Source organism: Euleptes europaea, chromosome 18 (assembly GCF_029931775.1).
Source record: "Euleptes europaea isolate rEulEur1 chromosome 18, rEulEur1.hap1, whole genome shotgun sequence".
Lineage (NCBI taxonomy): Eukaryota > Metazoa > Chordata > Lepidosauria > Squamata > Sphaerodactylidae > Euleptes > Euleptes europaea.
The window spans coordinates 10246870-10271993 of record NC_079329.1 but is presented as its reverse complement, the minus strand read 5'-3'; the positions used below and the strand labels follow the sequence as shown (position 1 = coordinate 10271993).

At 47.0% G+C, this 25124-nt stretch overlaps 3 protein-coding genes across 3 annotated transcripts in view; 1 reads left to right on the top strand and 2 right to left on the bottom strand.

Annotated features, from left to right (window-relative positions):
* TMEM219 (transmembrane protein 219) overlaps positions 1–25124 on the bottom strand; it is a 140859-nt gene that overhangs the window by 96629 nt on the left and 19106 nt on the right. The window lies entirely within an intron of this gene.
* LOC130489400 (dual specificity protein phosphatase 14-like) lies at positions 8063–8936 on the top strand. Its single transcript, XM_056863108.1, has one exon. It carries the CDS (start codon positions 8080–8082, stop codon positions 8719–8721), a length of 642 nt encoding a protein of 213 aa, XP_056719086.1. The 5' UTR covers positions 8063–8079; the 3' UTR covers positions 8722–8936.
* HIRIP3 (HIRA interacting protein 3) lies at positions 13662–24575 on the bottom strand. Its single transcript, XM_056863095.1, has 7 exons — positions 24508–24575; positions 21888–22008; positions 21593–21746; positions 17688–19186; positions 16817–16991; positions 14486–14584; positions 13662–13807 (listed from the first exon to the last, which is right to left on the bottom strand). The coding sequence occupies exons 1-7, from the start codon at positions 24552–24554 to the stop codon at positions 13662–13664; spliced, it is 2241 nt and encodes a 746-aa protein (XP_056719073.1). The 5' UTR covers positions 24555–24575.

The window sequence follows — 25124 nt, the reverse complement described above, 5'->3', positions numbered from 1 at the left end:
AAATCAGAAGAATTTCTGTCTAGACATTAGGAAGAATTTTCTAACAGAGCGGTTCCTCAGTGGAACAGGCTTCCCCGGGAGGTGGTAAGCTCTCCTTCCCTGGCGTTTTTTAAGCAGAGGCTAGATGGCCATCTGTCAGCAATGCCGATTCTATGAACTTGAGCAGTTCATGGGAGGAGGGGGCATCTTGGCCATCTTCTGGGCACGGAGTAGGGGTCACTGGGTGTGTGTGGGGGTTGGACTAGATGACCCTGGTGGTCCCTTCCAACTCTATGATTATATTATTCTAATAGTCCCCCCCCCCCGGCCAAGAAATGGGCTATTTACTTTACTTTAACAGTGGAATCCTGTGCGCAGTTGCCTGGGAGTAAGCACCAGTGGTCACAGATCGTCTTCTGAATGGACACGTCACGCATAGCAGTGACCTACTTCTGTTAAATACAGCACCTCATATATCCCCTTTGAACAGCCTTCACACTAGTAATTATGGTAGCGTTATCGGCAGGGGATCTGTTTACTCCGGTGCATCTGGCAGTTCTGCATCCTTTCCCAGGGCAGCGTCTTATCTATCATGTGCAAACAGGCACTGTTCAGCTGAGCCATTTCATTCGCCTCCTGCGTTCTTTTTTAGGAAGCAGAAGCTCTTCAGCTTGCAAAATATGGTAAAGCTTTCCCAGGGAGAAAAAGGGGAGGGTTTTTTTTTGACATGCCGACTCATGCTTACTGTAATAAGCGGAATACAAGCACACGTCTATGGGTCCTTTAACGCTCTCTTTTTTGAGACTCCCAGTCGCATGATGTACGCAAGCAGATCTGCCATTATCACACGACCTTTAACTGCATGGAATTCCTGTTCGAACCCCGAGATCTCAATATGCGGAAGAAGTCATCCATTTGCGTACAGTTATGAAGAGAAGTAAATTAGCTTGGCTCATATCTTTCATAACATGTGTGCCTGGAAGGAGGGGCGGGGGAGAGCTATCCTGTTAAATAAGGTTTATCTAGTCCAGCATTCTGCTTCCAGCAACGGACAGCCAGACGGTCCCAGGAACCCCACAAGCAAGAAATCAAGGCTCCACCCCACGCCATCTGTAATTTTGTATTTTTTAAAAAAAGTTTTAATTGGGATTTTATTGCTTTAAATTTAGATTTTGTGGTTAATTGTATTATTGATGTATTAACGCTTTCGTATGATGTGATCCGCCCTGAGCCGGCTTCGGCCGGGGAGGGCGGGCTGCAAATCACAAAACAAACAAACACATAAATAAGCAAGCGCCTGATATTCAGAGGTACACTGCCTCTGAACATGGAGGTTCTCTTCAGTTGCCACGGCTTAAATAGGCCAACCTTTGTCTCTGGGGCGGGGAGCTCCCTCCCAATAACGTGGGTTATTCAATTCAGAACAACGTGCTGCCAACAGGATAGGACTAAAGGCTGACTTTCTTTCTGGCCATTTATTCATGGAAGGTTTTGCATTGGATTTGCCACTCTATAGATGCATATTTCCCCCATCCGAATTCTCAGAACTCTGCACGGGGGCTTATTGTTGAGTTTTGAGAATATGGATAGGGAGAAAGTGCATCTAAAGAGTGGCAAACCCAAGGCAAACCCTCCCAGGCATAAATTGTCTTTGCCCTGTCCCGGCGTCACCTCTGGGATCCCCACACTGCTGAACCTCCAGCCTGGTCCCCTGGAATAACTCTGTGCTAATTAACCCTCCAGGGGCTGGATGGAGTCTTTGCACCTTCGCTGTGACTCACGAATCTTCCTGCGAGAGCGTGAGAGTGGGGTGGGGAGGGGGAGGAAGAAGGTGGGGTGAGATTGTGACGCGCATAGTGTGGGTAGAGGGGAGGAGGAGAGGGGGAGACTCGCGCAGCGGCCGTGAGCGACCCCCCAAGCAGGGACCCAGAAGGATCTCCCAGCTGGTATCGCTGCTTGTGTGCGCGAACGCAGCACCATCATGCATGATGCATCATAACCGGAGGGGAGGGGAAAGAGAGAACGATGCACCCCTTTAAAATGTGCGTGTGTAAAGCGGGGTCAAGTCGCGTTGCCGACTTCCAAGGCAATTAACTAGGGTTGCCAGGTCCCTCCTCGCCACCGGCGGGAGGTTTTTGGGGAGGAGCCTGAGAAGGACAGGGTTTGGGGAGGGGAGGGGCTTCAATGCCATAGAGTCCAATGGCCAAAGCAGCCATTTTCTCCAGGGGAGCTGATCTCTATCGGCTGGAGATCAGTTGGAATAGCAGGAGATCTCTAGCTATTACCTGAATGTTAGCGACTTTAAGATTAACAGAGGTAGTTTGCCTCTTGCCTTCCTCTGCATAGAGACCCTGGATTTTCTTGGGGGTCTCCCATCTCCCATCCCTGACCTGGATGGCCCAGGCTAGCCTGATCTCGTCAGATCTCAGAAGCTAAGCAGGGTCAGCCCTGGTTAGTATTTGGATGGGAGACCACCAGGGTTGCTGTGCAGAGGGAGGCACTGGCAAACCACCTCTGTTAGCCTCTGGCCATGAAACCCCCCAAAAGGGGTTGCCATAAGTCGGCTGCGACTTGATGGCACTTTACACACTCCCATCCACATACTAGCTAGGGCCGACCCTGCTTAGCTTCTGCGATCTGACGAGATCAGGCTAGCCTAGGCCATCCTAGGCACCCCTTTGAACATAAGAACATAAGGAAAGCCCTGCTGGATCAGACCAAGATCCATCAAGCCCAGCAGTCTGTTCACACAGTGGCCAACCAGGTGCCTCTAGGAAGCCACTAAAAAGACGAGTGCAGCAGCACCATCCTGCCGGTGTTCCACAGCACCTAATACAATAGGCATGCTCTGATCCTGGTGAGAAATACCTCTCTACAGAAATACGGGCCCTCCTAACTTTCTGAAGCTTTTCCTGAAAGGGCATTTTCGTCTTGGGGTCAGTGGCGGACTGGGTCTAAAAATACTGGTTGCCAGAAGACAAAGGGGCCCCACACATAACTATAAGGCTATCATTTAATTTTTATAAGAAATAAAATTTTCAAAAAATACATAAGTGGGGAAAAGGTACAATTAATTTTTTTGCAAAAAATATATATATTTATATTAGTATATATTATACTATGATATACTATATTATAAATATATATTAGTAATTACAGTGTACATATATTGTACACATTACTGGCAGTATACAGTAGATACTAAATGTGTGTGTGTGTGTGACTTATGGCGACCCCTTGGGTTTTTCATGGCAAGACTACCAGAGGTGATTTGCCAGTGCCTTCCTCTGCACAGCAACCCTGCTATTCCTTGTTGGTCTCCCATCCAAATACTAACCAGGGCTGACCCTGCTTAGCTTCTGAGATCAGACCAGATTGTTATATTTGATTTTTTTAAAAAAAAAACATTTTAAATAAAACATTTTAAATGCATCTATTATATTTTCAAGCGACGAAAAGGCCCTTAACATTTTTTAACATATTGTCTAATGTTTAAGGGGCCCCACTTGCCATCGGGCAAGCTGACAGCCTTGGGGTACATTTTTGCAGCGCTCGGGGGGGGGGTGTCTTCGGGACCCCGACTGGGCGCCCCCCTCCCCCGGCTCGCCGCAGGGGGAACTTGCACCGGAAGCGGAGGAGGGGGGGGAAGCCCCGGGGTTGCGCGCTCCTGCCCCCGCCGCGGCGCCGCCTCCTCCTCCCTCCTCCTCCTCCTCCTCCTCCCCCCCTCGCGCGAGCGGCGGGCCTGTGTCACCGGCTCTGACGACAGCATCCTCCCCCGCATCCCGTCGCCATGGCAACCCTTTGTTACCTCCAACGCTTGAGTGGTCCAGCCAGGGAGGGGGCTGGCAGGGGTGGTATATAGGCAGCGCTGGGGGGGAGCCAAGGCAGGAAACTCCGGATCCCCACCCAGGAGGAAGGAGGGAAGGAAGGCAGAAAAAAATATATATATATATTTATATATATATTTATTTATCTGCATTATTTTATACGCGCCTAGAAAAAGTGATCAATAAGGAAGGAAGGAAGGAGGACTCGCTGCATCGAAGGCGCGGCGGAGGCATTCAGATCCTCCTCCCCTCTCCGGCCTAAAGGCAGTAGGCGGCCCCCGGGGACATTTTTCTTCCCATAAAGAGGAACAGGAACTTGGGAGAAGAGGTTTTTTTTTTTTTGCTGGAAGACCGCGAGAAACTGACTGGTAATTGATTTCGTTTTTTAAGTTTCGGGTTGTTTCGCCTGTGGTTTTTGAGCTGTGGTTTTTGAGCTGGGGGGAAAGGAGGTTCGAGGCCTTGGAGGGGAAACTGTATGGGCGGAAACGGAGGGGAGGTTTTGCCTTGGGTTGGCCTCTCTCTAGATGCACAGTTTCCCCATCTGAATTCTCAAAACTCTGCATGGGAGCTTATTATTATTATTATTTTAGTTTTGAGAATTTGGCTGGGGGAAGTGTGCATTTAGAGAGCGGCAAATCCAAGGCAAAACCTCCTATGCGTTTGGGGAGTGGATGCACTTGGAGGAGGAGGGCTCTTTGAGTTGCTGGGGGGTAGGTTTGGATCCCAGGGCTCGAGAGCATCTGAGTGTTTATTGGCGGTGGGAATTGTGCTTTGGAGGGGGGGGAGAAAGTGGTTTATTGGTGTGGAACAATTTGGGGAGCTTAGAAGGGGAGCCCGGGATCTGTGACTATATGGGAGCCGGGCTGGAGGTGTGTACGTGGTAAGATTTCCACCTTTTCCCCCAAAGCAATTAATCCAACATAACTGACACACCCTGCGTTGTGTATTTATAGTTACTAAAGGTGGGTCAGCATTCCACTTCTGCATACAAAAATATGACCCGGGATACATTCGCCCAGGGGGCATTGTTTTGCTACCATCGTTGTAACTGGGAAATGGTTGAGCGCATTATTTTTGTGGCAAAGACACAAAACCAATTCAGCCTATTCTTTTACGGACACAAAACCTATTCAAGCTATTTTTAAAAGGGTGGTTTAAGAGGAGTTAGAAATGAGGCATGAAGAGGTGGTTTGTACATTCTTGAGAAGTGGGGGCAAACGCCAGTTTGTTTCTAGACAGATCTAGAGTTCTATGGAAAAGGAACAGTTGCTCAGAAAGTTAAAGGGAGAAGAGGGGGTGCAATAAATAATTAGCATTTGAAGGGGAATATTATATGTATTCGACTATATTTGTTAGGAAGATCCATTTGGGCGGCCAGGCAGGCTGAAAGAGTTAAGCAGGGTGCGTCGAAATAAAGCGTCTGTCTGAGCTGCAGAGGTTAAGGGGGGCGGGGCAGTGTTTATAAGTGGCATACAAGCGAGGTTTGTAAGGGACATGATTTCAACACACACCAGAGGGAAATGTGAGCCCAAAGGAGGTTGAAAGTGATGAAACAATAGAGTAGATGGAGGCGGAACCTTTGGCTCCTCGTTCCTAGAGAGGCAACCAGGCTGGACTTGACTAATTCCTAGAGCGAGGAGATATTATGTCAAGGGGGGGGGATACCAGAGGGTGGGGTATAGATGAACGCCAGGCTGAATCAGAGGAAGGGCTTTTGGGAAGCAGCTGCAAGGCGTGCTCTCGAGATAACCTTTTATTTTGATTAAACCAAAATATTTATCTGTCCCCTTATTCTTCACTCAACGTCCCTTGCGCATATTGGAATTACTACCCTTGAGAAAGAGCTGTGACTCAGGGGTGGAACATCTGCTTAGCACACAGAAGATTCCAGGCTCAGACACCTGTTAAAAGGATCAGATGGTAGGTGGAAGCCCGCCACCTGAAACCCTGGAGAGTCTCTGCCGGTCAGAGCAGACATGATTGACTGATGGATCAAGGGTCTGATTCACTATAAGGCAGCTTCATGTGTGTACCCTGGATTTAAACATACATGTAGAAAGCCTGCATTCCCCCCCACCCCGCTCAAATCTGCAGTTAGTGGAAATGTGGTTAAAAAGGTAACTGATCTCTGTTAAGCGATCTCAAACATGTGCCTCTACCCTTGACGGTGTCCTCATCTACTTTCCAAACATGATTTGAAAAGCACCTGGTTGGCAACAGTGTGAACAGACTGCTGGACTTGATGGGCCTCGGTCTGATCCAGCAGGGCCTTTCTTATGTTCTCTGGTGGGGCAGCTTTTGGGTACAGTAGCCACAAGAAGGGTTGTGTGAGCTGGCAATTGAGTCTGGAAATGAGTTAACTCAAGAAGCTTAGAGTGCCTGTGGTTTAGGGATTGCCAACCTCCAGGTGGGGCCTGGAGATCTCCTGGTATTACAACTGACCTCTAGAATACAGAGATCAGTTTGCCTGAAGAAAATGCCTTATTGGGAGGGTAGACTCTGTGACGTTGTACCCCATGAGGTCTGTCCCCTCCCCAAACCCTGCCCTCCTCAGGCTCCACCCCCAAAATCTCCAGCTATTTCCCAACCCAGAGCTGGCAACCCTACCTTGGTTCAAAGTACATTGGGATGGCACTTATAACTGCACAGTGCAATATACCTAAGCGGGATTCTTGTAATGAGGCCCTTCTAAGGAGATAAAAGCATGCTCTTGAATGCCTTGGCCTAACTTGCAAGGCCCAGCACAGTTCTCTGGGCTGTTGTATACCCCAGGGAGCATATACCCCAGGGAGCATAACCATTTTGTAATACATTGCCTACAGAATCTATTTATTAATCTTGGGGTAATCTTATCCCAAAGTATCCTGGTTAGACTCTGTGTTTTCAGTTATACGTTGGTAGCCCAACTCCCATTCCAGGACAAACCAGTACATCCTGGTTTGGATAATACGCTGGCATTTAGAAAGGGGGGGGGAGGGGTTCAGTCTCTGAGCCTCAGGGGTGTTTTGTGTGTTCTGGAGTTTATTATCGAGGTGTGATATTTGAACAGCAGGAAGCAATTTGGGAAGCAGGAAAGTGTAAACTGTAGGGTGTAATGAATACAGATATTGGGGGAGGGGCTGTTTGTCGTATAGAGCAAAGCTTCTTAAACTGTGGGTCGTGACCCCGTATGGGGTCGTGTAACTGAATATGGGGGTTGTGAAAAGTTTGGCAACAGTAAATGGTAAAATATGTATACCAAAGAATTGTTTTAAATTAAATTTCTTTATGATTTATTGTCAGTAAATGTTTGATTTGTATGCCTATTTTATATACCCGGGGTCGCATAAAAATTTCTTGGGCGAGAAGGGGTCGTGAGTGGAAAAAGATTAAGAAGCCCTGGTATAGAGGAAGGGGAAAGGAACCTCTGATGCAAAGCCCACTCCCTCCCTGTGCACCAATGATCGCAAAGCACGAGTTACAAATTAGTATCGAAACCTTCCCCCCCCATTTGGAGCCCATTGCTGTGTTGGCAAAGGGGGTGGGGGGGCAGAGCCCAGGGACCGGTAAAGAGCCCACTGCCCCTTTAAGAGGCTGTCCACTCCCTCCCCCATCCCTCCATTTTCCCCTCTTCTCCATCATCCCCTCTCTGCGCATCATTCCTGCTGCATCACAGTTTCTAGTTCCTTCCCTCCTTCCCCCCCCCCCCCCATCCCTGGCCCTTGGAAGCAGTAGTCGGGGGCAGCCGCCGGCTAGAGGACTTCAAGGAAATGATTAAGGTAGGACATTGCCAGACATTTGGCTTTGCACAAACGTAGAACTTGCTGATACATATTCCTTTGCCTTCCTCTTTTGCTTCTTCATTGACTTTTTTGTGGCTTCACATTGCTGAGTCCTCTCATCTGTCTCTGTTCTCTTAATCACTGTCCCCCCCCCCACACACACACACCATTACTGTCAGGTTTCTCCTGTTTACTCCAATAATCACTTATAATCCCCATCCCTAGTTCGCCCCATATCTGCCCAAATTTATTTCTCTTACACAAACCCATGCCCAGACCCCTCTATCCCGCTCAGAGGATTTAATTTTGAGCGACTGTTTTGATAGAGGTTTGTCAGAAAACGGGATCAAGAATTGTGTGGGGAAGAGTGGCTTGTGACCTCTTGGTAGGGTGCCCATGGTAATCAAATACTAGCTGGTTAAGTAAGAGCATTAGGGAATAGGATGGGGTCATTTAACTCTTAATAGGGCACCAGTTCTTAAGCCTTGCCTTTCTTCTTCTCCACAGCTGTTATGTACGCTGAACCATCCACCATGAATTTCCGGAACCACGGCTTTTTCCGCCGTTCTCCGCCCCCTTCAGTGACCAAACCGTCCCCTACCGCTGGGAACGCTTTGTCTGTCTTAGGAGGCATCGCCCAGATCTCACCCTGCCTCTACCTCTGCTCTGGCAACGCAGCGTCCAACAGACATCTGGTCTACTCCAGGGCAGTGACGTGCGTCGTGAATGCGACGATGGAAATCCCCAACACCAACTGGCCAGATATTGACTACGTCAAGGTGCCCGTCCCTGACCTCCCTCACGCCCCGCTGTCCTTGTACTTTGATTCTGTGGCTGATAGGATACACCAGACAGGGAAGAAGAACGGAAGAACCCTTGTCCATTGTGTGGCGGGTGTAAGTAGGTCCGCCTCCCTCTGCATTGCCTATTTAATGAAGTACCACCGGTTGAGTCTCTTGGATGCCCACGAGTGGGTGAAGAGCAGGCGACCCGTCGTGAGGCCCAACGTAGGCTTCTGGAGGCAACTAATTGAATACGAACGCAAGCTGTTCGGCAAGAACACTGTCAAGATGGTGCCCTCGCCCATCGGGTTAGTCCCGGATGTCTACGAGAAGGAGACCCGTGGGCTGGTCCCCTTGTGGAACTTGAGATAGACACTGGGTGGCTTTGGGAAGATGGTTGGGCGGGCAGTGGGCTGGCTGGACTTAGGATCAAAATGTTCCACCAGGGTAGGACCTTGGTATGACCTTCCAACATGGTGGACCTTGATAAGAAAAATCTGTTATGGTTAGTCTTTTTGTAAAGCCTTGCAATATTAGATCATGGAAAAGAATCGAATTACTTGGGCCTTCCAGTGTGGTAGGCTTTTATGTTTGGTTCCACTGTGGGCAGAAATTACCAGGAATGTCAACTTGCTTATTCTGAGAAGATAGTAACCTTTACTCCCTATACTTTTTGTTCTTAACCATCTAAAAGAAGGGCCCCAAGGTCTTAGTAAAGTTCCTCTCCCTAGTTAGGAGGTGGAAAATTAACCTTTTGGAGATAACTGCTTCCCAGTAATGGAGGGTGGAATTATTTTTATTAGTGAACAGAATACATTCCCCCCTCCTCCTCAGGGAGTGATATTGAAGCACCAAGGCGATGTAAACCACTGTTAACATTACTCCAAACATTCAAGGAGTGCTGTACCAGTACTGAGCCAGAAGTCAGGAACCTAAAAATGACAGAACATCCAGTGGTAGAGGGAAGACGGAAAAAGGAGGGGAAACTAATATAAACACTGGTTTTCACTGAGCAGGCTGCAATCTGGCCCATGAATGGCATAAATACTATGTTTCAGTAGAGCATTCCAACTCAGGGAGGAGAATCCAGAGGGAAAGGGAGGAAGAATTGTAGCATTACCTCAGTACAGAGCCCACCCAAAGATGGGGAGAACATATTGCACCAAGGAGAGTACAGATTAACTGGAAAAGGTTAGAGGCTGATAGATCCCTTTACTTCTGGCACTAGAAATTACAGTTTAGTATTAAAAACCAGTCCATCTCATCTCTGCCCCTCAAGACCAACAAATTACAAAGGGCCCTGGTAGTGTGTGGGTGGGAAGAGGGGAGTCTTCTAAACATCTCGCTCACAATGAAGCACATTTCCAAAGAGAAGCATCTACCACTGGAGACTGACAGAATAAAAATCCACCCAAAAGAATAGTAAAGAAGCAACATTCTTGGTAGTGAATTTAATATCTGAAGAGGCACTTCTGTGTTTTAAACAAGCTATGTGAGGGGTGAATTTCAAGCAAAACGTTACAGTTCTTCCACTTGAAGAGGAGCTCTACAATAGTGACATGAAAGGGAAAGATACATTCTACAGTTGTGGACATTTTCTATAGAAACATACTCATTTTGCGTAACATTTCAAAATAGTGCATACAAGCAGACCAGCCTGCACCAAGAAGTTGAAGGGAAGCAGCAGCCATGGGTTTTTGTTTTTTTTAAGCTGCAGAAGCGGTTTCGATGCCTGTTCTTTGGTCAGGTCAAAGTTTTTCAAAAGGGTTGTTGAAAGGCTCAGATTTGCCATCCAAACCCCCACTTAAGGAAATTTGAAAGGAACTGCTGGTTTTTATTGTGAAGGAAGCACGTCCTCTACCAGCCTCTGTCAAGAGTCAGCCCCTTGTACAAAAAAACATCCCTGCCATCTTGTAAACATGGTCATTTGTAGAATTCTGAACATTCACAGATTCCTTCGACAGTAGCAGTAGCAGTTTCAAATCAGTATTTTCTTTGAAGAACTCAGCACATTGTGTCCTTATGTTTGAAAATGGTTTCAGCTTCTTTTGGCTTATCAGAGTTCTGCCATAGTGAAATAAGTTACTAGTCTAATGTGATCTTTGCAAAGAACAGGCCATTTCTAGGTCAAATCTTTGCAAAAACTAAGCCGCTTTGGAATGTGTTGATTCTTATATTTTGAGGGTGAATAACTACTCCCCCACCCACCTTACTTTTCTTGAATAAATCGAAGTGTCTTTATTATCTCAGCCTGAAAAACAGGCAGACAGTATTTGGCGGATTGGATCTCACAACTTTCAAAGTGTAGACCGCATATCCCCCTTCCCTTTTTCAAACATTTTATTATTTCACTTTGTTAGAAGAAAATAGGGGCGTTGTATAACAAAAACACTCCTTCAAAATATTTACAGAAACCCATTTTTACTCTTTGGTAGAGTATTCTAGAAGCTTCCTGGGTCAAAATTACTAGCAACAGCTGAAAGCTGACCCAAGGGAGGAACGTAACAGTTGTAAAACTAATATGGTTTTGAGCAATACCCTTCAAGTATGACCTTCTGGGCTGACGCCTGTGAATGTACAAAGCTGAAACTAGATTAGTGGTGAGTTGGGAAATAAAGCCAATTGAAGGTACCTGCGAGCAAGATTGCTCCTGTTCAGGGATTTTTCAGCCCCCCCCCACCCATGCACACACATTTCTACCCCCACCCCCCCAAATCTGTTTCAAGTCTGTTTTTCAGCTCTCCAGGCAGTGCTGTTTGCTAAGGAAGGTTTGGGAGCTGAAAACTGCTGGAATTTATTCTCACACCATAGCAAATTCATTCTTCCAGTTTAAACACAGAACCCGAGGTTAGAATCTCACAAAATGGCTGGCATCTGAACCGTGTGTGTGTGTTAACACACTATATAGAGACAAATGTTTAGGCCAGCATGTAGCACTGGTTAATTCATCGGTCATGTAGCCATACAGAACATTTTCCTCCCAAGATATGGGTTGGGCCCATGAGAATTTCAGCTCCCATCAAGGAGCAGACAGCAGGTTAATGAGGGTTAAAGCACAGTGAGTCTTCTTTCCGAGTGTTATATATACATATCTATAAATATTTAAAGCCTCGGCCTTTCTGTATAGGTTGTACATATTAGAGGATTAAAGGGGGGGTCTCTATATTAATTAAAATTTGGGTTTCTTATGGCTTCAGTTCAAAGATCTTAATAAATAATAAACATTTTAAAACTCATGCCTGTTTTTTGTGAAAATTCTTTTTTTTTTTTGCAAGAAGACAAAAAAGAGACATGAGAGGTAGAGAAATTTAATGCTTGGGTAAGGTGTTCCCAGACAGCTGTGCAGAAAAAGGCCTTGGTGGACTACTGCCAATCCCGGAAGTCTATACATGGACCAGAAAGTCTTCTCCAACGAAAGATAGTTCATCACACTATGCATCAAACATTGAAGAAGATGCCGACTTACTCTCCCACTTAAGGAAGAATCAAACCAGCTTACAATCACCTTTCCTTCCCCTCCCCACAACAGATACCTTGTGAGGTAGATGGGGCTGAGGTCTAACTGTGACTAGCCCAAGGTCACCCAGCTGGCTTCGTGTGTAGGAGTGGGGAAACCAACCCAGTTCACCAGATGAGTCTGCTGCTCATGTGGAGGACTGGGGAATCAAACCCGGTTCTTCAGATTATATTCCACTGCTCCTAACCACCGCTCTTTAACCACTACGCCACGATGGCTCTCCTATTCCACATGAAAAATAAAATCCTTATTTTGCTGTTGCAACTCTCCCAAACCTGTAAGCTGTATTTAGACACCAATCTTTCGGTTTCCACAGCCATTGGGAAAGTTTTTACTGAAGTATGCTGCAGTATCACAAAGAGAGTTCTGAGCAAGTGAGGATGAACCAAGGGAGAGGGCTGGGAGAATACCAGTGGAGGCCCTGAAGGGACTCTTCAGCCATGCCTTTAGATGGCTGTGGTATGATCCCTGTGGTATGATCTCACACTGGAGAAGAATGTGTATGAAGAACAAGTGGGCTGTGCTGATTGCATGGATTTGGTGCCCAGCTAATGGGAAAGACCCTAATGGTATCATTCACACTGATTCCTCTGCAGTATGGGATAACACAACATGGAAATGACTCCCAGGCCATTGGGTGTGAACATGAAGGAAGCATGTATGCACCAGAGGATTTCCTCCCTGTGGACCAGAGTATTTGTTCCATGAGATTTAGAAACCTATCCTAAGCTAAACTACAAGAAATACAAGACTTCCAGGAATCCAATAGAAGACTTTATTTAACAAATATTAAAAAGTGTATTTCAGTCATAAAAATCTCCAAAGCACAACACTTACTACAATAATATATGCTCCCCATTACAAAGGTGCATCTATCTACTTTCATCTGAACAGGGTCCATTCTTTCATGGATGAACCAAAATAAATTGGGGGGGGGGCAGCTGGGACACGGAAAGGAAAAGGACCTTGTCCCAGAATACGGGTTGCTTCAGAGCAACACCAAGCCATAGTTTGTTCCTAAACAAACAAAATCAATCAATTAGCTCCTTCCACTCTTATACAAACCACATCTTGCAGTTAAGTCCAAATTTGCCAAGTTACAGTTTGTGCTTCCCCTCCTGTTACAGACTGCAAACCAGCTTCAAACTGTAGCTTACAATCCTAGACTGAAGGACAAACTGTAAACTTCAAGTCGGATGTAAACTTCAAGTCGGATGTAAACTTCAAGTCGGATGTAAATGCAAACTATGGTTTATGCTGTTGATCCAAAGTTTGCTAGGGAAAGGGGAGGGGAAGCAGGGTGTGGGCGAGTCCAGCCATTTCCATGTGCCGCATCACGGTTTAGCGTTATGTCTGAAATGAAAATAACCCCCCCTTCACGCTTATTTGCATCTTATTTAGGAATACAGAAGATAACTAAACCAGCGAAAAATACAAATATTTAAAGAACCTGTGTACATGTATGTCCCTCTTCTCTGGAATTCTCCACATGAGGATGGATGCCTTTCGCCTGACAAAGTTACACGCAATGTACTTAGGGTATCTGAAGGAACAGTTCGCCCCCTCTCTGCCCACCGTCTCTGACATCAGGTGTACTTTCAGAAGGGGAACCACTTCTGTGCTCAAAGTTGCTTAGCTTTTCCCCTTATTGTATCAAGAGAGGTGGGCTAAGAAAACCCAGAAGCCCCCTCCTGGTCATCAGAGGATAGTTCTTAGTTTAATCCCCCCCCCCTCTCCTCAAACCTAGGGTCCATAGACCCATAACTGCTTGGATGCCCTCCCTTCCACCTCATAGTCAATCGCTTTCATCATCTGAACTGATGACCCCTCGAAGACGGGACCAGTCCGTCGCAGGACGGCGGATGGGAGACTCCTCTGGGGATCTGGGTGGCTCCTCCGACTTGCGGTAGAGACTCCAGACGTTACGACGCCTCGGGCGACCTGTAGGGATGGAAGGCAGGTACAGGGAGAGAGGAGAATTGAATGAATGGACACACTGGTGTGATTTCCCCATGGGGGACAGGCTTGTGTGGTTTCCCTGCTGCTGGTAAAGCTGCAGATACAGGACAGCAACAACTATTTTTCCACATGGCAGATTTAAACACAGTTTCCCTACCCTTGTCCCCCAGGAGCAGTCATCCCCCCGTCATCAATTTAATCAGCAACTGAATATAATTACAATGTAATAACAATATGTGTAACAGGCTTTTTGAAATCCCAGGTTTCATTCTTGAAACAAGTAAGTTTCTAGCCCCTTTCAGTGCCTTTCCCCTTATATCTCTTCAATGAAAACTCTTCTTTTTTAAAAAAATGAAAGCTGGGAATTCAGACCTGTTACACATACTGTAACATTAGTGTTACACAACTGCTCCATTTTTTAAAAAGTCCATCATTGCCTGCCTCTGCACAAGCTGAGATAGTCCTGAGAGAACTGTGACTGGCCCGAGGTCACCCAGCAGGCTTCATAGGGAGGAGAAGGGAATCGAACATGGTTCTCGGGATCAGAGTCCGTGGCTCTTAACTGCCACACTTGCCCATAAACAACTAGATGTTTCTGGGCTTCCCATCTTCCCGGCCCATTATGCCAGCCTCTCTTTGGCTCCTTCCACCACACACTACCTTCCGTAGTGATAATGTTGCTGAGGTCAAGTGATGCCACTTCAGCAGCTTCTTCCAGCTTCTTCTTCAAGGCCTTGCACTTGGCTAGAGTGGGTGTCCCTGAGGGAAAATAATAATAATATTAAGAGTTAGTTTTTATATGCTGACTTTCTCTACCACTTAAGGGAGACTCAAACCGGCTTACAATTCCCTTTCCCTCCCCACAACAGACACCCTGTGAGGTGGGTGGGGCTGAGAGTGTGACTGGCCCAAGGTCACCCAGCTGGCTTTGTGTGTAGGAGTGGGGAAACAAATCCAGTTCACCAGATTAGCCTCTGCCACTCATGTGGAGGAGTGGGGAATCAAACCCAGTTCTCCAGATCAGAGTCCACCACTCCAAACCATCGCTCTTAACCACTACACCACACTGGCGATTGCTCCCAAGCCCTAAAATTCTGAAACCCAGAAATGGCCAAAGAATGAAACAAGGTTGCTTCCCCCCCAACAGAAACTCTGTGCCTTTAACAGCTGCATGACAGGCAGGCAGTCCCCGGAACAAAATAATATTTACTAGCAGGTGGAGTAACAACTTCCTCCACATCCCACTGCCGTTTACTGGCTCCCATCACAACAGATAAAACAGTGACAATGTAGAACTGGTTTACCAGAAGACAAAGCAAGGCAATCTTGAACACATGCATGAAGAAACGCCTGGTGAAATCTGAACAGCAAGGAAGCAAGATTCCCTGCATAGCTGTTTGCTCATCCTCAGATCAAACTCCCTTATACCGAGTTAGATCATTGGTCCGCCTAGCTTAGTATTGTCTACCCTGACTGGTAAGGGCTCTTCATGGTCTCTAGAAGAGAAGATTTCCCAACTCCTGAATACCCAAGATTCTCTAAGGGCAGATGCCAGGGATGGAAACCGAGTCCTTCGGCATGCCAACCATGTTTTCTACAAAGATGATTTCAGCAAAATAAGCAAAATTTAGTTTGACTTGAATAATTCATACAGTTTGGCTGAACACATGAAGTAGCCTTATACCGAATCAGACCCTTAGTCCATCAAAGTCAGTACTGTCTACTTAGACTGGTAGCGGCTCTCCAAGGTCTCGAGGTCTTTCACATCACCTACTTGCCTATCCCCTTTAACTGGAGATGCCGGGGATTGAACCTGGGACCTTCTACATGCCCAGCAGATGCTCTACCACTGAGCCATGGCCCCACTCCAAAGAGTTCACTGCAGAGTTCACCTTTCTGGTAGTCAAAATATAGATTACTTTAGCACAGAACTTTGTGGACTCTTGGGTGGGTGGGGGACAGCATAACCCCAGTCCAGCCAACTGTATCCTCTAAGACAAGGAATGGGAAGGAATTGTGCTTCAGTGCATGCTGAAGGTCCCAGGTCCAGTTGCTGGTACATGGACCCTTGGTTTGAGTCAGTATAGAATCATAGAGTTGGAAGGGACCACCAGGGACATCTAGTCCAACCCCCTGCACAGAGCAGGAAATTCACAACTACCTCCCTGCCCACATTCCCAGTGACCCCTACTCCAAGCCCAGAAGATGGCCAAGATGCCCTCCCTCTCATCATCTGCCTAAGGTCATAGAATCAGCATTGCTGACAGATGGCCATCTGTGTGTGTGTGTAAAGTGCCATCAAGTCGCAGCCGACTTATGGCGACCCCTTTTTGGGGTTTTCATGGCAAGAGACTAACAGAGGTGGTTTGCCAGTGCCTTCCTCTGCACAGTAACCCTGGTATTCCTTGGTGGTCTCCCATCCAAATACTAACCAGGGCTGACCCTGCTTAGCTTCTGAGATCTGACGAGATCAGGCTAGCCTGGGCCATCCAGGTCAGGGCGATGGCCATCTAGCCTCTACTTAAAAACCTCCAAGGAAGGAGAGCTCACCACCTCCCGAGGAAGCCTGTTCCACCGAGGAACCGCTCTGTTAGAAAATTCTTCCTGATGTCTAGACGGAAACTCTTTTAATTTAATTTCAACCTGTTGGTTTTGGTCCGACCTTCTGGGGCAACAGAAAACTTGGTATCTTCCTCTATGTGACAGCCCTTCAAGTGCTTGAAGATGGTTATCATATCCCCTCTCAGTCTTCTCTTCAGGCTAAACCCAGCTCCTTCAGCCTTTCCTCATAGGGCTTGGTCTCCAGACCCCTCACCATCTTTGTTGCCCTCCTCTGGACCCGTTCCACCTTGCCTACATCTTCCTTAAATATAAGGCAGCTTCATGTACTCCCTTTGGGTCCTCTTCCATTTATGCATCTCCTCTGGAAAAGAACTTCCCCCTCCAGGCAGCCATCTGAGGTCTTGTCCAGTTTCTCCGCTGTCCACTTACCCTTCAGGCCCAGGTTTTCCAACTCCTGCTTCAAGACCTCCAACTGAGCTTTGCGGGAACGGCATCCCATAAACAGCTTCTTGTAATTCCTGCGTGCCCCGCACTCCCGGATGTAGCGCTTCAAACGCTGGACTGAAGGATGATCCTCGCCCTTTGTGGAACGATGCTCTTTGTCCTGCAACAGTCGGGGACGGCAGACGATGAAAACCAGAGAAATTTCCAGCCCGGTATATGACACTGAGATGACCATCCTGATTGCTGGGCTGAACCACATCCAACTGCAGACTGGAGAATCCAATGTTTGACTGATCCCTACTACACAAAATAGAAGACGAAGAAGAGTTTGTTTTTTTATATGCCGACTTTCTCCACCACTTAAGGAAGAATCGAACCGGCTTACAATCACCTTCCTGTCCCCTCCCCACAATAGACACGCTGTGAGGTAGGTGGGTTTGAGAGAGCTGTGACTAGCCCGAGGTCATCCAGCTGGCTTCATGTGTAGGACTGGGGAAACAAATCCGGTTCACCAGATCGGCCTCCGCCGCACATGTGGAGGAGTAGGGAATCAAACCCAGTTCTCCAGATCAGAGTCCACCACTCCAAACCACCGCTCCCTATAAAACTATACTCCCTATAAAACTATGCGCCCTATAAAACTAATATCCCTGGACGGCAGGAGCTTAGCTAGAACCTTCTCACTGGCATGCAAGTTTTGTAGAAGTACAGAATATTTTAATGTCATGGGGAACATTCAAATGTTTGGTTCCCCACTTGAAGCGTGGCACAGAGTGGATACATCACAGGAAGCAGAAATGGGACTCTGGCAGAGTTTATTTGCTAACATTCAATCACCAATTGCAGACCACTTTACCTTTCCTTGATGTCGCTGTTTGGAAGAACTAGGGATGTCTTCCTCTCCTGAGCTACCGTGCTCTTCCTCCTCATCTGATTCGCTCAATTTTTCCTTGCTGTTACTTCTGCCTTTGAGTTTCTGTGTCCCTTTCTCCTGTCTGCTTTTGCTTTTCGCCTTCCCTGCAGATTTGCTGCCCCAGTCTTCAGAATGACTCTCTGATTCTGCTTCGCTGATGCTTTCGCGCCGGGGCTTCTCTGCTCCTTTCTTTCTTGGTTCTTCTTCCTCCTGGCTAGATTCGCTCCCGGACACCTCCTTGTTCACTTTCCTCTCTTCTGACATTCTCTTTCGTCTCTGATTCACCCCTGCAGGTTCTTCAGAGCTGCTTTCTGAGTCATCGCTGCTAATGGTGATCTTCTCAGGCTGCTTTTTACCTTTCCTCCTCAGGGCTTCCTCGCTTTGGGACTCGTTTTCGCTGCTGCTGGAGTTCCACATTCCCTTCTTTTTTTGTCCTGAGCCCTTCTCTGCCTCCGCCTCACTTCCTGACTCTTTTCTGCTCACACGCCTCTTGGGCTTGAGCCCTCCTTGTGGCTTTACTGGATTCCTGCACTTCTGATTTTCCTCAGGTTCTTTCCTGCCCGTCCTCCTCTCCTGTGCCCTTTTCGTCCCTTGTTTTTTCACCTTCTTAAGCACCTCCTTTTCTTCCGAATCGCTGTCTGACTGCAATTTCTCTGCACTCGCCCTCTGGGATTTGGTCTTGCGTGCGTCTTTCTTCATCTGGCCGTTGCCCTTGGTCTTGTCCGAATCGCTCTCCGACTCCTCTGCGCTCGCAGCTTTCTTTCGGTGTTTATAACCACTCACCTTTCCCTGTGTTTTCTGCTTCTCCCTTGAAGCGTGGTCGGATTCCTCCTCGCTCTGGCTCTGCTCTCGAGCCTTCTGACTTCCTGGGCCTCCTGGGATCTCAGCCTTTCGGCCATCACCTCCTGCCCTTTCCTCTTCACTATCACTCCAATCCGTTCTCCTCGTTCCACACTTCTCAGACAGCTCGCTTTCCTCTTCCGACTCAGCCTCTCTTTTCCCCCCTTGCTCATCCTTTTTTCTACACTCGCCTTTCTCCGCCCTGCTAGGTCCTTTCCGTTTTCTGTCTGTCCCTTTCTTCTTCTGGAGCTTGCAGTCTTTAAGGTCCTGCTCAGAATTATTCTCAGACTCTCCACTTTGGCCCTTGGTTGCCTTCCTTGTTTTGCTGACCTCTTCTTCAACATCACCACCTTTGCTCCCTTGTGACTCAGTCCCCGACTTTCCCCCCTTTCCCTTGCCTTGCCGCCCCTTGCTGGACAGGCTACCCAATGGTGTAGTGCTGTTCTTCACACTCTCCTCCTCGCTCCCAGTTGTGGCGGCGTGACCTTCTGCACCAGAGTCTCCGTGGTCAGAGCTCGAGGATTTCCCAGCATGCTTTGGGCCATGACAGACTTGCGCCTTCTTGGAATCAATACCAGAATCCTCTTTGTCGGAACTGAGTTCTAAAAGATGAACACAAACTATAAAAAACACAAGACAGCCCTTGAAATAGGCAGCAGTTGCTATGCTACCTTTGGAATTTAGTACCTCATCTGGCATTTGGGGGCAAATAACAATTGCCCCAAGTGGTCTCCAGGTGTGTAATACTTGCTGGTGCCACAGCACATCAGCTCCTGTGTGTAGCCTACATAGTGCTGGCCCCATAAAGCAGAATAGCACTGTGAAAGCTGTGCCCTTGGCTGACTCTCCCTTCTGATATTGATCTTCACTACCAGGCCCTAGCCAAGGAAGGTTGACAAAAAGTAGACAGTGGCAGCTTAGCAGCGGTATTATGCCACTTCTGAATGCAGATGGGGAAACTGCACGCTTGAAAGTTTCCTCCACACCTTGCATATAGAAAACTAGCACCCCATGAAAAATCTGGGGCTTCCTCCCTTGTTAGCTGATATATTGGCTTTCCACGAACAGGGAGGTTTTGATATAGTAGAGCGTTTAATTATAGTTCCATACATCCTGGAAAGGCAGGATTTCTCTGGACTTTTTGGAGAAGTCCAAATCAGTCCTTATTCAATAGTTTACTTACAGCTAGGGCTACCTCTCACCAATTAATAGAGCATTAGCCCTATTAACCTCCAACCTTAATTGATCACCAATTAATTAAGCAAATTACACATCAAAAATATCAAAGAAGGGACCTTTATGAGAATCCTTAAGAGGGGCAATAACTTCAAATTTAACAAAACAAGGCTTCTGCTTATTGTTAAAAGATCAGCCTTCTATTTCCAAAGTTATTGATTTTTTCAATGGGCAATAAAATACAACAATTATGAACAGATCACGTCTACTACATTGTTCCCAGGGTTACGGAGCCCTCCCTAGATAGCCATTCCTCAACGATCCATCAACAGTTGTTATTTTTTCGGTGAGGAGGGAGATAATCTTTTCACGTTTTGTTCCTCCACCAAATGTAGGAATTTGAAAACAGTAACAAAATGGCATTGTAAAAAAGTGACAGATTTCAGCAGAACATTGCTGAAAAAAGAACAGCTACTGAGACAAGCAATCTGTTTCCTCTCTTTGTATACAAATTATTCATTCTCTGCCTCATGCTAACCAAAAAATCAAGACTGTCCCTTTAGCTTGATATGGTGTATTGTGACTGGCAGAGGTTTTCTAGAAGAAGAAGAGCTGGTTTTTATACCCTGCTTCTCTCTACCTTAAGGAGTCTCAAAGCATCTTACAATCACAATCCCTCTCCCCACAACAGGCACTTTGTGAGGCAGGTGGGGCTGAGAGAGTTCTGAGAGAACTGTGACTGGCCCAAGGTCACCCAGCAGGCTTCATGTGGAGGAGTGGGGAAGCAAACCCGGTCCTCCATATTAGAATCTACCACTCTTAACCACTATCCAATCTTTTGGCTTCCCTGGGCCACATTGGAAGAATTGTCTTGGGCCGCACATATAATACATTAACACTAACTCGGGCAGCACATAAAATACTTTAAACATTATGAGTCAGCTATCGTTAGTGTAAGTTTATGATTTTGTGTTGGGCTGCATTCATAGCCGTCCTGGTCTGCATGCAGCCTGGGGGCCACAGTTTAGACAAACCTGCATTATACCATGCTGGTTCTTCTAGGGTCTGAAGCAGAGAAGGGTGTTTCTCAGCACCTGCTATTTGAAAGCCTTGACCTGGTGAAGCCAGGGATGGAACCTGGGACCTTCTGCGTGCAAGGCAGATGCTCTGCAGCACCACAGACCTTTCCCGCCTCCATTTACTAAACTGACTGGCTGTGTGCATTCAGGACACAGAAAAAGAAGTGCTTCTTTCCACAGCACATAAGTTCCTTACAGAATCACAGAGCATGTTATAGCCAGAAAGAACTTAAGCACATGCCTTAGAATGCACACTCAGGGAGTCTTCTATGTGGCTCGGTATTGCAAGTAAAGTATCAACCAGAACCTGGGCCGTTTCCATTGTGGCTCGGCCTGTGTGGAATGGGCTCCCTGAAGAGGTGGGGGGGCCTTCCTTGGTGATCTTTAGGAGACACTGCAAGGCCTACCTGTTTGCCAGGGCTTTTGAGGGGGTCTGAAAGACAGGAGTCTTTTAAAGGGTCCAGGAGGAAAGATTTGGGGTTTGCTTGCTATTTTATTTTGGTTTTAACGGATAACATTTTAAACTATTATTGTTTAGCTATTATTTTAACTATTATTGTAAGCCTCCTTGAACCATGAGGAAAGGCGGGATAGAAATGCTTTAATAAATAAAGACAATTAACAAATGTATAGCTGCTCTTCAGGAATGCTCATCTACTGTTTGCCAAGAATGGTGGAAACCAGCCGTCTAGCTCCCTGTGTCACGCAGCGTTTGCATAGGAGAGTTCTCACATTTACAACCACACCACTTACCCGACTCCTTCACAGTTCGTCGCTTCTTCAGCTCGGGTTTGTATTCTACCTCATCTCCAGAGCTACCAGAGATGCAAAGAGTTCTCTTTTGGCCCCCAGATCTGACTGAAGGCTGTAATTCAGTCAATAAATCTTCATCGCCAGAATCTTCAATCTGCAACCAAGGATGGGGTGGAGAAATAAAGATTAAGATCATTTCCCCTTCCACAAATGGCATGACCCATTCTTCCTCTCCAGCTCAGCTGTTTCCTGAGATGAAGCACTCTTCCTCCCACCCCCAAATCGCTGCTTGTACCTGAATCTGGAGCAGTTCTTTCTCTATCAGCCGTTTGAGATTATCTTTCTCCTCTTTCATCAAAAACTCCTTCCCAACATGGGCAAGATATTTTTTCCGCACAATGGTGTGAGTAAGGGTGCTGCAATGGGACAGAAAAGTCAAGGCAGGCATTTACGGATGATACACATCTTACACCCCAAATAAGTACAGGAACCCAAGCTACAGTGTCATCTCAGGTGTGGGTCACTCTCTCTGTGTGTGTAAAGCGCCGTCAAGTTGCAGCCGACTTATGGAGACCCCTTTTGGGGGTTTTCATGGCAAGAGACTAACAGAGGTGGTTTGCCAGTGCCTTCCTCTGCACAGCAACCCTGGTATTCCTTGGTGGTCTCCCATCCAAATACTAACCAGGGCTGACCCTGCTTAGCTTCTGAGATCTGACGAGATCAGGCTAGCCTGGGCCATCCAGGTCAGGGCCAGCATCTCTCTACCAGCTGCTTACACATCTTGCAGAGTCCCCCATTTCTGAGGGCTTGAAATCCATACCTTCTGATCCAAAAGCCCTTCTCCACCAAAAACCCTGATATGGGGAAAGGCCTGGCTGGCGTTTCATTCAACATCCTAACTTTTATTTTGGCTACCCACATTCCACTGCAAATGCATTTGGGGACTCACCCAAGCCACACTGCAGTGGTATTCACTCTGCAGCTCATAGAATCATCGAGTTGGAAGGGACCACCAGGGTCATCTAGTCCAACCCCCTGCACAATGCTGGAATTTCACAACTACCTCCCCCACCACACACACACACCCAGTGACCCCCTACTCAATGCCCAGAAGATGGCCAAGATGCCCTCCCTCTCATGATCTGCCTAAGGTCCTAGACTCAGCATTGCTGACATGGCCATCTAGCCTCTTCTTAAAAACCTCCATGGAAGGAGAGCTTACCACTTCCTGAGGAAGCCTGTTCCACTGAGGAACCGCTCTAACTGTTAGAAAGTTCTTCCTAACATTTAGACGGAAACTCTTTTGATTTAATTTCAACCTGTTGGTTCTTGTCTGACTTTCTGGGGCAACAGAAAACAACTCGGCACCATAGACAGCCACATTCAAAATAACCACCAACCAAAAACAGCCATTGGTCACCTTATGAGAAAACAAGAGTCAGTGGAAACGACAATAATGCTAGGAAAAGTAGAAGGCAGCAGGAAAACAGGAAGACGCAACAAGAGATGGATTGATTCAGGCATGCAGGCCACGACCCTCAGTTTGCAAGACCTGGACAAGGCTGTTCATGATATGATGATTTGGAGGTCATTAATTCATAGGAGCCCCATGGCACAGAGTGGTAAGCTGCAGTACTGCAGCCAAAGCTCTGCTCACGACCTGAGTTCGATCCTGATGGGAGTCGGTTTCAGGTAGCCGGCTCAAGGTTGACTCAGCCTTCCATCCTTCTGAGGTCGGTAAAATGAGTATCCAGCTTGCTGGGGGTAAAGGGAAGATAACTGGGGGAGGCACCGGCAAACCACCCTGTAAACAAAGTCTGCCTAGGAAACGTCGGGTTGTGATGTCACCCCATGGGTCAGGAATGACCCGGTGCTTGCACAGGGGACCTTTACCTTATAATTCATAGGTTTTCCATAAGTCAGAAGCGACTTGTCAAAACTGAACACACTCTCACAAAAGAGCCATATAATTACAGTACACCCTGTGCGCCACACCACCAAACACACACACAATAATATACGATACAGCTGTTTATAGCAAATATCGATGGGTAGCTGTGCTTCCCTGTCAATAGCAGTAGAAAAGAGCAAGAGTCCAGTAGCACCTTAAAGACTAACAAAATTTCTGGCAGAGTATGAGCTTCCGTGAGCCACAGCTCACTTCTTTTTTCATTTTTTTTGTAATTTTTTTTATAATATAAAACAAAACAAATACAATAATAACAAAAAAAATAAAATACAAAAGAGTATCAGCTATAATTATACGAAGTTAAAAAGTTCAACCAAGCAAAAATACCCTTTTGACCCTCCACCCGCCTTAAAAAGTGACCCATCACCTGACTTCCGCAGAAGTGCCTAAACAGTTTTGAAAATTGTTAATAATAATAATAAAAAAGCAAATAAACTTGTTTCTATAACTCACTAACTAAAGTAGTAAAATCCATTTTTGCCAGTTTAAATTAAAAAAAAAAACTTGGGCAAAGGCCATCACATATTGGGATAAACTGGCAAAAACAAAAAACAAACCAACAAAAACCCACAGCTCACTTCTTCAGATAGCTCATGTGTGTGGGTGTTAAGTGCCGTCAAGTCGCTTCCGACTCATGGCGACCCTATGAATGAAAGTCCTCCAAAATGTCCTGCCTTTGACAGCCCTGCTCAGATAGCTCATACCCTGCCAGAAAATATTTTTGTTATTCTTTAAGGTGCTACTGGACTCTTGCTCTTTTCTAACAGCCCACATGAAAGCTGCCTTCTACTGATCCAGACCCTTGGTCCATCAAAGTCGGTATTGTCTACTCTGACCCCCCCCCCCCCAGAGAATCCAGGAGTCCTGGGTCGCAGGGCTTCCAGGTCCCACCTAGCCCAGGAGGGGTGGGGGGTGGGGAAGCACCCAGGAGTCCGGGCCCTCCCACCTGAGATCAGGGCTCCCCTGGAAAAGACCCTTGACGAATCCCTCCATGCCCTGCTCCGCTGCAGCCAGCGATGCTGTGCTTTCCCGCCACCGGAGTTGCTCCAGGCTCACGTCTTCCTCCTTTCTCCCCAAGAGCTCATAGGAAATGTAGTCCAAAGGACAAGCAAAGGGAAACGCACGTTGCTACATGATGGGCAATGTAGTTTTCGTCCCACGCTGCACGATGGGCAATGTAGTTCCCTTCCAAACGGGCGGTGACGTCAACCCGTGCTCCTCCCCCTCGAGGAAGACTCAGTTCCCCTCCACTTATTGCTGGGAAGGGAACCAATGGGAAGGGAGCTGGCTGCCCGCCGTGCATCATGGGAAATGTAGTCTTTATGTACCATTTATGCCTGGGAGGTTTTCCCTTGGATTTGCCGCTCTCTAGATGTACATTTCCCCCAATCTGAATTCTTAAAACTGAAGTGCCCTGGTTTCACACAGTAAAATCAAGCTGCAAAGTGCATTGAAAGTGCATTATTTGGCATGTGTTATGTGTTATTACAGGCATTATTTGGCATCTGATGCGCCCTCAGAGGCATCAAGTTTTTTTTTTAAAGCCTTGAATATGTAGCCTGA

Coding starts and splice junctions, on each gene's coding strand:
- LOC130489400 (XM_056863108.1), top strand. CDS start 8,080: ATGTACGCTGAACCATCCACCATGAATTTCCGGAACCACGGCTTTTTC.
- HIRIP3 (XM_056863095.1), bottom strand. CDS start 24,554: ATGGAGGGATTCGTCAAGGGTCTTTTCCAGGGGAGCCCTGATCTCAG. Junction 19,187..21,592: donor ACGAACTGTGAAGGAGTCGG/GTAAGTGGTGTG, acceptor TTCATCTTTTAG/AACTCAGTTCCGACAAAGAG. Junction 14,585..16,816: donor GGAAAACCTGGGCCTGAAGG/GTAAGTGGACAG, acceptor ATTTTCCCTCAG/GGACACCCACTCTAGCCAAG.